This window comes from Acomys minous (assembly GCF_964271855.1).
Source record: "Acomys minous genome assembly, chromosome: 15".
NCBI lineage: Eukaryota > Metazoa > Chordata > Mammalia > Rodentia > Muridae > Acomys > Acomys minous.
The window spans coordinates 42,920,100-42,932,850 of NC_140497.1; the positions used below are offsets into that span (position 1 = coordinate 42,920,100).

At 37.5% G+C, this 12,751-nt stretch overlaps 1 protein-coding gene across 2 annotated transcripts in view; it reads left to right on the top strand.

Moving 5' to 3' along the window:
• The first annotated feature begins 10,509 nt into the window (after window positions 1–10,509).
• GLRA3 (glycine receptor alpha 3) overlaps window positions 10,510–12,751 on the top strand; it is a 157,003-nt gene continuing 154,761 nt past the window's right edge. For both annotated transcript variants that reach the window (XM_084758360.1, XM_084758361.1), the window contains exon 1: window positions 10,510–11,047. In XM_084758360.1, coding sequence (XP_084614486.1) covers window positions 10,977–11,047 — 71 coding nt within the window. In that variant the 5' untranslated portion in view covers window positions 10,510–10,976. The remainder of the gene's footprint in view (window positions 11,048–12,751) is intronic.

The following is a 12,751-nucleotide window of genomic DNA, read 5'->3' on the forward strand; positions in this document are numbered from 1 at the left end:
TGGTTAAACAGCTAGAGTTCACATGCAGAGAAATGTAGCTGGACACAGACTTTGAAATCTCTTTGCAGCAGTTAAGTCAAAACATATTGTAGATCTAAACGTAATAAATTCTGCTTTGTGAAAGACACTGAAGAGAATAACAACAAATCCTGTAGTGGGAGAAATTATTTACACAATATGCAACTCACCAGATGATAGTAAAAGCTCAGCAGGGAGATGACTACCCAATTTAAATATCATCCAAAGGCCTCAATGAACATTTCCCCAAAGCGGGCAAGGGTGTGGAAAATAATCATTCACAAAGATGTTCTACATCATGCCATCAGGATATAATACAGCCATGGATATCATTATATTATGCTGAGAACTCCCAAAATCTTTCATAAAGCTAGCAAGCTGTGGAAAAAGAAGAACCTCCATTCTTTGCTGGTAGAAATGAAAAGAGACGTGCTTGTTTTAGAAAGCACACTGAAAATTTCCTTTAAAATTCCCAAAATATTTCACCCACAAAATTCAGTAGTCATGATTAATATTTACGTGATAGAGTTGAAAACATTTATATTTGCAAAATACATTAAAGTATCTGTATTGATATAGAAATAGACAGGATAGCCTTCTATACACTAATAAACAAATAGTTGTGTTGTGCCCAAAGTTGGAATATTGTTTATTTTAAATATAAAGGAGGTGATTAACCATGGAAAGGCATAAAGAAGTCCTAAATACATGTATAGAAGTGAATAGAGAGACTCATGCATAGAATTATAGAGAGGCAAAACATACAATAATTAAAGTATGAGTATGTGAAAAAATGAAGGACTGTGGTCTTATGCAAGCATACCATGTCACTGTAATAGGAGGTGCATGTACTGTATAACTGTGCACACACAGATAATGTACAAAAGAATAATAAACCCTAATGTAAACTATGGTACTTGTGTGAAAATGATAGTCTAGTGTATTTTTATCATTTTAATCAAATATATCATTGTACTATATGTCAATTATAGGGCACATTATGCATTTATTGCACTAGTTCTTATGCCATCTCTAGGCATGCCGCTCACTTTGCTTTGAGCTTATCTGTATTTCCTCTATAATAATGTTGACTGTTACATTTAGGTAGATCACCTGTAGATGTGCTCACCACACAAGAATAAATACTTGGATTCAATCTCTGGCACTAAATAAATAAATAAATAAATAAATAAATAAATAAATAAATAATATGTGAAATTGTATACCCTTGTAACCACAGTGCTGGGCTGGTAAAGACAAGCAGGTCACTGTGGGTGATTGCTAGCCAGCCTTCTCAGCCTAATCAGTAAACCACATGTTCCCGTCTCAAAAAGTAAGGTAAGTCTGGCATGAATATGCATGTGCATGTGTACATATTACACTTGTCTATGAGCACACACATGTAATAACACTTGGCTGCACATGCGTGCACGTGCGCGTGCGCACGCTCACACACACACACACACACACACACACACACACACACACACACAACACAAACAACTAGATCCATAAACGTTTTATCAGATAGGCATAACATTTGAAGAATGAAAGTATTTTCAGTCAATCTGAAAAATATTAAGGTACATGAAAGAAACTGACCACATTTTGCATGGTCCAATCATAAGAAATATGCACAATCTGACAATTTATGGAGGCAAAAATAGCTTAGTGCTTGTCAGAGGCTAGAGATGGAAAGGAATTAAAATGACTGCCCAAGGGTGTGAAGCTCATTGTTAAAGAGCTTAAACGTTACACATTCACTAACAAAAGTATATGGAAATACTTAAGAACTGCCGAATTGTATACTCAAAAGAGTTAACTAATGGTAAAATAATAGGCTTTTTTTATATAATGAAGCTGTATTTTAAAAAGTGTATCAATAAGAAAACATCCTCTTTAGTTATTAAATTGTTGTTACTTTTCATGGATGAATGTAAAGTAAGAGTTACTGATAGCCTTGGTAGAATTCTTTGAGTCACTTACGTATACTGTTACATCATCTGCGAATAGTGATACTTAGACCTCTTCCTTTCCAATTTGTATCTCCTTTAGTTGTCTTATCGCTTTGGCTAGCACACCAAGTACTATATTGAAGAGATACAGAGAGAGTGGACAGCCTTGTCTTGTCTCTGGTTTCAATGGAATTCATGGAAGTTTCTCTCCACTTAGTTTGATGTTGGCTATTGGCTTGCTCTTATTACCTCTACTGTGTTTAGGTATGTGCTTTGTATACCTCCTTTCTCCAAGACTTTTAACATGAATGGGTTTTAGATTTTGCTTTTTCTGCATCTGAGATGACTGTCTTTTTCTTTCAGTTTGTTTATATGATGGACTGCATTAATGGATTTCCATGTATTAAACCACCCCTGTGTGCCTGGGGTGAAGCCTACTTGGTCTTGGTGAATGATAGTTTTGATGTATTATTGGTTCAGATGTACCCTATGGACCGCTCATTCTCCATGTGGGGATGGGATTGGGGAGAGCAGGGGAGTGCCTCTAATATGAACTCTGGTACCTGTGATTTGATCACTGGTACTTGGCAGAGAGGCCCTCTGGGAACACAGAGGAAAAGGATGCAGACTATCCAGATGAGACCTGATAGGCTGTGGTCACATGGTGGGGGAGGAGGACCCAACCTGTTAGAGATCTAGAGGAGGGGCAGAGGAGGGAGGGAGAGTAGACACAGGAAGATAAGAGTGATGGGATTACAATTAGGATGTAATGTGAATAAACTATAATAAAATAAAATAGAGTTACTGGTATTAAAAAATCATAATGAAAATTTAAATAATTCTACAGGCACAAAATTTTAATGGAACTGAGAAGCATAAAAATACATGACAAAGAATATAAAACAGATGAAAACATTTTTACACAAATGACGATAGCTCACTTACAACACAATTTAGATCAAGGTAACGAGAAAGCAGAGGCCAGTATTGGAAGTTGACCTCAAGCCAGCACAGACAGTATTACAAATCCTGCTATGGCTCTTAAAGTTCTCCTAAAAACTCAGGTATCTCAACAACAAATATTATTCTCATATTATTACTTCTAGGATACAAATAAAAATAAAAGGTAAAATATTCTCTTAAAATATTGATGCTTCTAACATTTTTCTTCATCAGTCACCACAATAAAAGGAAAATGTGTATTATATATTCCAGGAGACTACATATTCAAAACCACTCAGAAAACTACTTATAATAATACTCTGGGAACAACTTAATCCTAACTACTGCAATCATAAATTTCTATCTGCCTCTGTGATTCACCTACTTTAACAAACGTACAATTAGAATCTTGACAGACTTGCTTTGGGCACCTAGCTCAGGAACATCGTGGCACAAGTTTCAGGAGTGAAGGAGAGATAAACCTGTTTTTTAGGATCCCAAGTGCAGAGTTGGAATGGTCTTGTGAGAGAACAGGTGAGGTTAATACACTAGAAGAGCAACCACCTCATGCGGGAGCTTGATTGTTGACAGCTGAAAAAATCCCGTGAGCAGACTCTGGGAGGAGCTATATAAATGAGCCCAGAACTGAAGACGGAGCTTTTTGGATACTTGGCATAGTTTTGGCTGTTCATCGCTGCACTTCGAGATGCTCCTAGAGAGAACCACTTGAGGTAAGGCTTCGGGGCTCCGGCTCCTGCTGAGGTTCTGGGTTCTGGTTACTCCAGGTTCTAACAGAAGAAATCCTGCTGATTATGCCAGGAGAATCGCTCCTCGGAACTGATATCCTTACGATTTTGTTATTGTGTCCATTAATCCAGCTTTAATCCATTGTGGTCTGATAAGTTGCAATGAGTTATTTTGTATCTGTTGATGTTTGCTTTGTGACCAAGTATATGTGGTCAATTTTGGTGAAGGTTCCAAGAGGTGCTGAGAAGAGAAGAAGGCATATTCTTTAGTGTTTGTATGAAATGCTCTGTTAGATCCATTTGATTCATGGGTTCTATCAGTTTCATTATTTCTCCATTTAGTTTCTGTCTTGATCTGTCAATTGGTATAATGGGATGTAGATATCTCCTACTATTAATGCATGGGGATCAATGGGTGATTTAAGCTTTTGCAATGTTTCTTTTATGAATATGGGTGCTCCTGACTTTGGGGAATAGATGTTCAAGTTGAGATGTCATCTTGGTGCATTTTTCATTTGATGAGTATGAAGTGTCCTTCTTCATCTCTTTTGATTAGTTTTGGTTGAAAGTCTGTTTTAGTAGATACTAGATTGGCTACTCCAGCTTATGTCTTGGGTCTGTTTGCTTGGAGTACCGTTTTCCAGCCCTTTGCTCTGATGTAATCTCTATCTTTACTGCTGAGGTGTATTTTTTTATGCAGAAGAATGATGGGTCCTGTTTTCACATCCATTCTGTTAGTCTGTGTCTTTTTATTGGGTAATTGGCACCAATGATGTTGAGAAATATTGATGACCACTGGTTGCTAGTTCTTATTTTTTATTTTTTATTTTTTTACTGTTAGTTATGGTAGTGTGTGTGTGTGTGTGTGTGTGTGTGTGTGTGTGTGTGTGTGTGTGTTTCTGTCCTTTCTTTTGGTTTGGGGGGTATAGGTTATTTATTTCCTATGGTTTCCTGGGTGTGGTAGGCTCCTTGGGTTGGAGTTTTCTTTCTAGTATCTTCTGTAGGATGGGCTTTCTGGCTAGGTACTATTATACTTGGTTTTGTACTGGAATGTCTTGTTTTCACCATTTGTGGTATTGAAAGTTTTTCTGGGTATAATAGCATAGTTTGGCACCTGTCATCTCTTAGTGTTTACATGACACTGGTTCAGGCCCTTCTGGCTTTCCTATTCTCCATTGAGATGTCAAGTGTAATTCTGATAGGTTTGCTTTTATATGTGATTTGGCCCTTTTCTTTTGCAGCTTTTAATATTCTTTCTTTGTTCTATACATTTTGTGTTTTGATTATTATGTGGCAAGAGGATTTTCTATTCTGGTGCAGTCTATTTGGAGTTCTGTAGGCTTCTTATATGTTTATGGGCATTTCTTTCTTTAGGTTGGGGAAGTTTTCTTTCATGATTTTGTTGAAATTTTTCTCTGGGCCTTGGAGCCTGGAGTCTTTTCTTCTATTCCTATTATTCTTAGATTCGGTCTTTTTATAGTGTCCCAGACTTCTTGGATGTTTTGTGTCAGTAACATTTTAGTTGTAACATTTTCTTCAACTGATGTATCGATCACTTCAATCTTATCTTCTACACTTGAGATCCTCTCTTACATCTCTTGTATTCTGTTGTTGTTGCTTGAGCCTGCAGTTCCTGTTCTCTTCCCTAGGTTTTCCAATTCCACGACTGTATCAGATTGTGTTTTCTTTGTTGAATCTAATTCCCTTTTAGGCCTTGAATAGTTTTATTCATTTCTTTCATTTCTTTCTTCTATTTGATTGCATTTTCCTGCAATTCTTTATGGGATTTATTCAATTCCTTCATCTGTTTGAATGTTTCTTCCTGTAATTCTTTGAGAGATTTATTTTCCTCTTTTAATGCATCTATCGTTTTCATCAACTCAGATTTAAAATCTTTGTTTTGCACTACAGGGGTGTTAGTATCTCCAGGGCTTGCTGTAGTAGGACCACTAGCTTCCAGTGGCGGCATATGGCTCTGAGTTTTGTTACTTGTGTTCCTGCACTGGCCTCTAGCCATTCGATTGTCTCTGCTTTTAGCAGGCCTGGAGGCTCCTCTGATGAGGTCACTGTCTGTGTCCCAGGTGGGCCAGGCAGATAGGAGCAGGCAAAGTGAGCTCAAAGCCAAAGGCTGTTTGCTAGGGCTCCCCAGAGGCCTCCTCAGGATGGAAACCAATGGGTGTTAGAACCTGCACCCAGCTCAGCTCTCTTGTGTTCGCTGTATATTTCCCAGTTGGGTCAGGCAAGAGAGGAACAGGCTGAGAGAGTTCCAAGCTGAAAGCTGCTTGGGTGCCCCTCAGGCCTCCTTGGTATGGTGGATAGTGTGTGTTGTGTTGAGTGTCTGACTCACCTCTGCTGGCTCACTGTCTGTGACCCAGATGGTCCAGGCCAGTGAGACGTATGTGGAGAGAGATCCAAGCTCAAAGATGCTCATGTGTCCTACTGGCCTCATTAGCTGGTTTTCTTGCTATGTTCCAGATGAACCAGTCAGGTAGAGAGTGGATAGGTAGAGATCCAATCCCAAAGCTACTTGGTTGTCCCACATGATTCTTCAGGATGGCGGCTAATGTGGGTTGTAGCACACCCCCAACTTACCTCAGCTGGTTCACTCTCTGTGTTCCAGATGGACCAGGCCAGGCCAGAGAGGAGCAGGCAGAGAGAAATCTAAGCCCAAAGCTGCATGGTTGTCCCAACGGCCTCCTCTGCTGTTTCCCTGCCTGCATCCCAGATGGGCCAGGAGGGTGGGGCTGAGCCTTTTACCTAATTTTTATTTTTAAATTATTGAATTAAAATATCTGGAAGAAAGCTAAGGGTAACTTATTATTACTTGCAAAATTATTAGTAATAGGTAGTTTTATTTATATTTATTTCCACTTGAAAACTGCCTACAATCTAGTAAGACACATTTTATTAATAATATTATTAATTCTTCAACTCACTAAGTTATTTTGTCATATATGATATACTTTTTACCTCTTTAATTTCTGTCTTTTTTGTTCAACTGTAATTTTGTTATCTTATTTCATGTACTTCTTAAGTGTCTGATTGCTTGTTTTTTCTCTCAGAAATTGAATCTCTGTGCTGTGGAATAGTTCTTCTATTGTATTTCTCTATCACTAGTTTGGCTTAAGCTTATTATTAAACTATTCTTTAATTTACTTTCTGAAGTACTTATTTGGAAAATTAGCATTTCTTAATTGAGAACGTGGAGATTTGCAATGCACTTAATTTTCTTTGAGTTCTTGTATTTGTTTAAGTATTGTCTCAAAAAGCAAATATATTTTGCTAGCATGATATCTGTTTGTACATACTGATCTCTCTGAGTGTTATCTCTTTATTAGTCCTTAAATTTGACTGTGAAAGTTAACAAGCAAAGGGAGTCTAGTTTCTGCAAAACAGCATTAATGGTGCAGGAGTAGGTGGGCTGCCAGCCCTGACTGGGTGTCAGGATAAAGCCTTTTTGTTCTAGACCTCAAGTTACATGCTCAACCTCAGGAATTGAGGATCTAGTTCAGTTCATACATAGTCATTTATGTAAAATAACTCTCATAGGGTTTAAAATTTTATGTGACCTGCTTTGTCATAAACTGTTACATACATACATACATGAGTAAATACATAAGTACAACCTGTTCTATCTGTATAATGTTGCTTGAATGTATCTCTTCAGGGTTTATCACTTAGTATTGAATAAACAATTTGTGTGCTTTTCTCAGGGGAAGACAATTCTCCTACTCTTAGCATTCATATTTAATTATAGAGCAAGAAAAGTTATATGGGGGTGTTTGTAAAGAAGGAGAAAAAGAGAAACAATGTAATTGTATTATGATATATAAAATACACAAAGAAAAACAAACTTGATGCAGCAGGTTGTAGCTACATACTCATTTGTGTATATATGGGCATACACACATGTTTATAATAACATAATTTTATTAATAATAATGATAACAATTAATAAGTAGGGCATGAACTTGAGAGGTAATGAGAAGAGCCTCACTATCAGTTGATTAACAAATTGAACACTCTAAAATCTTATTCAAAACTGCTAGGATAGTAATCTCGAACATCTTCTAGAATGCAGACAATTCATTTCAATTGTTTAAATAAAAGTTGGAATCATCCTCTTTTTCACTCTTCATGATTGGGGAATATATGTTTCATGAGTCTACAAGGTTTGACCCTCCTTTAAATAAGTTATCTTAATTTCAATGAAGTTGTCAGATATTAAACAAGGGCACAGTGGAACTCAGAACTAGAAACCATATTCTATCTTCTGCCCAACCAGGCTGATGACTCTAATATTGTGCCTCATGGTTTGACTTTTAATATTTAATTACAAATAATATGAACCATCATCAGTTACATCAATATTGTTCCAATTGTTTTTTATCAACTTGGCACAAATCTAGACATAGACATCATTGAAAAGGGAATCTCAATATTTAGGAGATTAGCAAGTTTGTGAGGCATTGTCATTATTAGTGACTGATGTGTGTGACCTCAGACCACTGTGACTGGAGCCATCACCACTGGGCATGTGGTCAGGGTAGTATAAGAAAACAGGCTGAATACTCACTTATATCTGCACACTAGCCCAAGGGTCATGTCCCACGAAAGTCTTCACTTACCAGGAAACTGGAACAGAGGGGAGGACATCCTATTGGGACTCTAGATGAGAGAAGCATGGGAGAATGGCAAAGTAGAAGGATCCAGAGAGTCCTAGAAACCTACAAGAAGAACATTATGATGGACAGATTTGGGCCCGGGGGTTCTGCTCAAACTTTGGCACCAGCCAAGGACAACATGTGCAGTAAACTTCAAACCCCTACCCAGATCTAGCCAATGGACAGAATATTCTCCACTGTTGAGTGTAGAGTGGGGTCTGACTTTCACACAAACACTGGTGCCCCATATTTGACTACATCCCTAGGATGGAGAGGCCCGGTGGCACTCAGAGGAAGGATAGCAGGCTACAAAGAAGAGACTTGATACCCTATGAGCATATACAGAGGGAGGAAGTCCCCCTCAGTCACAGTCATAGGGGAGAGAAGTAAGGGGAAAATGGGAGGGAGGGAGGAATGGGAGGATACAAGGGATGGGATAACCATTGAGAAGTAATAAGAATAAATTAATAAAAATATTAAAAAAGAAAGCAAGTTGAGCAAGCCATAGGAAGTAAACTAAAAAGCAACTTTCTCCCATGTTTCCTGACTCTTCTTTAGTCTTAGTAACAGTATATGGGGGGACTCAAAGAAGAATTGTTTCTTTAATAAGAAATAAAATAAGAAAAATGTAGTTATCTTTTTATTATTTCTGCTTTTAAAAACTGTAATTGCTAATCAAAGAATAACTAACTGAAAAGCTTCTGTGTCGTGTAAGCCTTCAACAGATTCATTAAAGAGAATGATGTCTTCTCAGGAACAGTAAGATGGCTAAGCAGGTAAAAGTGTTTGCTGCCAAGCTCGATGACCTAAGTGTGATCCCTCTAACCCAAAATGTGAAATAACAGAATTGATGCTTCAAAAGTTATCTCATGACCTCCAAATATAAGTATGCCGATTAAGTCATACATGTGTGCATGTACACAAACCACAAATGTAATAAAAATATAAAAAAGGAGTGTTATGAACCTTCTAGAGGGTTTACAACTGATAGTATTTCTTATGAGTCTTCTGTAAGTTTGTGATTTGAGTCAGAAACGAGTCACATGAAAATTTTATTCTAAAAATGCAGAAATAAATTCATAAAGCTCTTATTCTCACTGGATGAGAATAATGTGATCTATATATAGGAGACATAAATAATATTTACTGTAACTTCTTTCAGCAGGTTGGCCCATGGTTCCTTCTATTCTTCCCGTTAAATTTTCATTTTGCATTTAAATTGTGAATTTCGTTTTTTAATTGAACTAAGAGAAAGATGGTGAGGCAGGTTAAGAACACATTCTTGAGATGTAGGTTAGTTGTTGCAAAAGTTGAGTGAAATGAGATACTTTTTCAGAGTAAATCCCAACGGACTTTTTAAAAAGCCAGAAGAAATGAACAGTTTTATACTTGCGAACAGCAAATAAAGATTTTACAAAGAAAGACGGGGGGGGGGGGCAGGAAGGGATGGGAGAACCAACTGAATGGAAAGAAGAAAGAGGGAACAAGAAATGGAGCAAGGGAGAAATAAAGAGTCTGAACTCTCAAATGATGAAAAAAAGAAGAAGAAGAAAACCAACAGTACTATGTGCTAGTTCTTCCATTTAAAAACGCCATGAACGTTTGAAAAACTGAGGTGGGGGGATCTAAGTGATGTCTCTCTAGCACTAGCCTCAGGAGACTTCCTCCCTTAGTCTTTCCAGAAGCCTCATTAGCACTGAAGTCAATTAACTGGCTGCAAGCTGGCCCTCTTCAAGAGATACCTCAAGAAGCAACTGATTCCGCTGGGCATGTGCACCGCACTCCCAGCTTCCCAAGCCCCTTTCAAGGGTGTACATTCACTGTCCACTCCAGCGTTTCAGTGTAAGCTCTGACAGACAGTCATATCCGAAAGATTTACTAAATTGTGCCTTTTCTGTGAGAGAGGGAGAATCCCCTGATCCTGGAAACCGCTGAATCCCCATCCCCCTTTCAGCCCCGAGGCTATCTCCCTGACTCCCTTCAGGAGCCTTGCGGGCTCTGCACCAATTCAACATTGCCCCTCCTTTTTTAAGGGGTGAAAGGCTGAGCACTCCCTTGCTGTGGTAAGTGGCCTGTCACTCCGTCCCGCTGTGCAGCTGTGATTGGCGGGAAGGACAAGTCCTCTGGCTCCGCCCCCGCCTGCCTTTGCCGCGCTCCGCTCGGTGGGTTTTTTTTTTTTTTTTTTTTCGCAAAGGTGGAGAGAACAGCGAGATTCGGGAGCTTGGACCTGGTGGAGCAGCATTCCCAGTCTTGACTGTTGCTGTTCTTCCTAGAACCCTGCTTGGGTTAGAGCCAAGACAAGGCGAGTCCTTTTCTGCTGATAGAGCTTTGGGGAACTGTTGCTCAGAGCCTAGGCACTCTGACGCGTCACCTCAGTCTTACTCCTTTCCATGGCTTCACTGTGAAATCACTCTCACGTTTGGTAGCCCTGTGGATCCTTCTGCTCAGTGTTCAGAGGAAGGGTCCTGGAAAACATCAAGTGTTTGAAAGATTCAGGGTACTGCGGGAGCTGTCTGAGGTGCTGACGCTTCCCAAGCGTTTGTCTCCAGCAGCCCCACAAGGGGTTAGATGGCACGATTTCACTTCTGCCTTTCTGGTCCCCCATGCCTTGGGTAAGACCTTTTTCAGGATCGTAAATACCGTTCCGTATCATGGCCCACGTGAGGCATTTTCGGACACTAGTTTCTGGATTTTACTTCTGGGAAGCTGCACTGCTACTGAGGTAAGTCCGCATGCATTAATAGTCTCATTAAGGGAGCTCAATAAGCCAGTGCTTTAAGCTGCAACCACTTGTTAATGAGGAAACTGAGAAACCTGTGATTGTGTTCGGATTTACTGGAAGTATCCTTTAAATTATACTTATCTGCTTAAAACAGCCTAGTAATTTATCTATTGAGACCTCTAGAAACATAATTTCCTGTTATTTTCTCTGATGGTTTCTTTTTAAGTAACTGGACGATTCCCACGTTACTTTTTAAAACCTAATGATTTTTTTTAAAAAAACTGATAGTTTTTCATGTTATATATTTCTCTTAAGGTTTTCTTTGTAATGATGAATTATGTGTTCTGAATGTTAATTTCTTTTTAAAAGTTACAAAACATTAAAAAATTGGAAATGGAGCATCATTAAAGTACATAGAACAATAAAGAACGTAAACATTTATTGATCAGAGAATTTGTCATTTTAATATATGCAGAGATTAAGTAAAAATAGATACTTTAGGGAACTACTTTACAATGACCTAATTCAGCAATACATGAAGGCAAAAATCATTAATAAATCATCAGGTATGTTCTATGCCTACACTCATCTTTGGAAAGAAAGCAGTATAAAAAGCCTATCAACTTGTAAAATGGTTCTGACATGACATTTTTTATTATGTCTCAGGCATGTTCGGTTAGTCTTTCTATTTTTCTTTACAGTTATTTAGAATATACTAGGAGAAGCTAGGTGAAAGTTCAGATAATTGATAATCTATTGTTAATTAAACATTGCATGAAAGCAAAATTGTTTAAATAGATTTTTTTTGTCAAACAACTACTGTGGAACTTTCACTTTATGGCTGACAACCATTTCAAGAGTGACAAAGTTGAATACCTAGAGCACTGAATTAGTTAATCATATACTGGTTTCCCTCTGGGGTAAGGATTCTTTAATGTGTTAATAAATCAACATTTAATCTTTTGGCTACCTTAAAAAGTATACCTCTAATGAACTACATTAGAGAAAGTTCTAGAATGCCTTTTGCAATAGGAAATGGTTGAGAAGAAAATTTTATTTCCTCCAAATGTTGACTTCTTTCTAAATTGAGGGCTTGTAACATTTTAGATCACAGTATATTCAGTGAAACATGTATTAACATGTTATTATATTTGTAACTTTCAGTTTACAGAGATTATATATGTAGGAAACAAACCAAAAATATGTAGAGCTTTCCTGTACATGAAAATGTTACAGAAAGTGGCAGAAATATTCAGGTTACAAGAATCTGGTTATTTGGCATGACAGTTTAGCTGTAATCATTTATGATGTTTTTAATATTGAAGGTGATACTATACATTTAAGAAAAACAGAAGTGTTTATTTGGCCTGTATTTAAGGTCAGTAATTATGACATATTTACCAGTGAGGTGAAATTTATATAATGACAATTCATCACAATATTTTAAAAGTAACTAGATACATAATTTTCATCATTAAATTCTCTGATTTGTGTTATTTTATTGAAATTTACAAAAAAATTTGATAATCATAAATTACCTTCAATAACATTAAATAATTAAAGAATAATTCAAGTATAAATCCTTAGAAAAAGACTTCCACAATAGTTTATTTCATACATACATTCTTTGTCAAATTTTTACTTTCAAATATCAGAAACTTTATCATAAACTGGAATCATATGAGAGTATATCAATGTACTGTG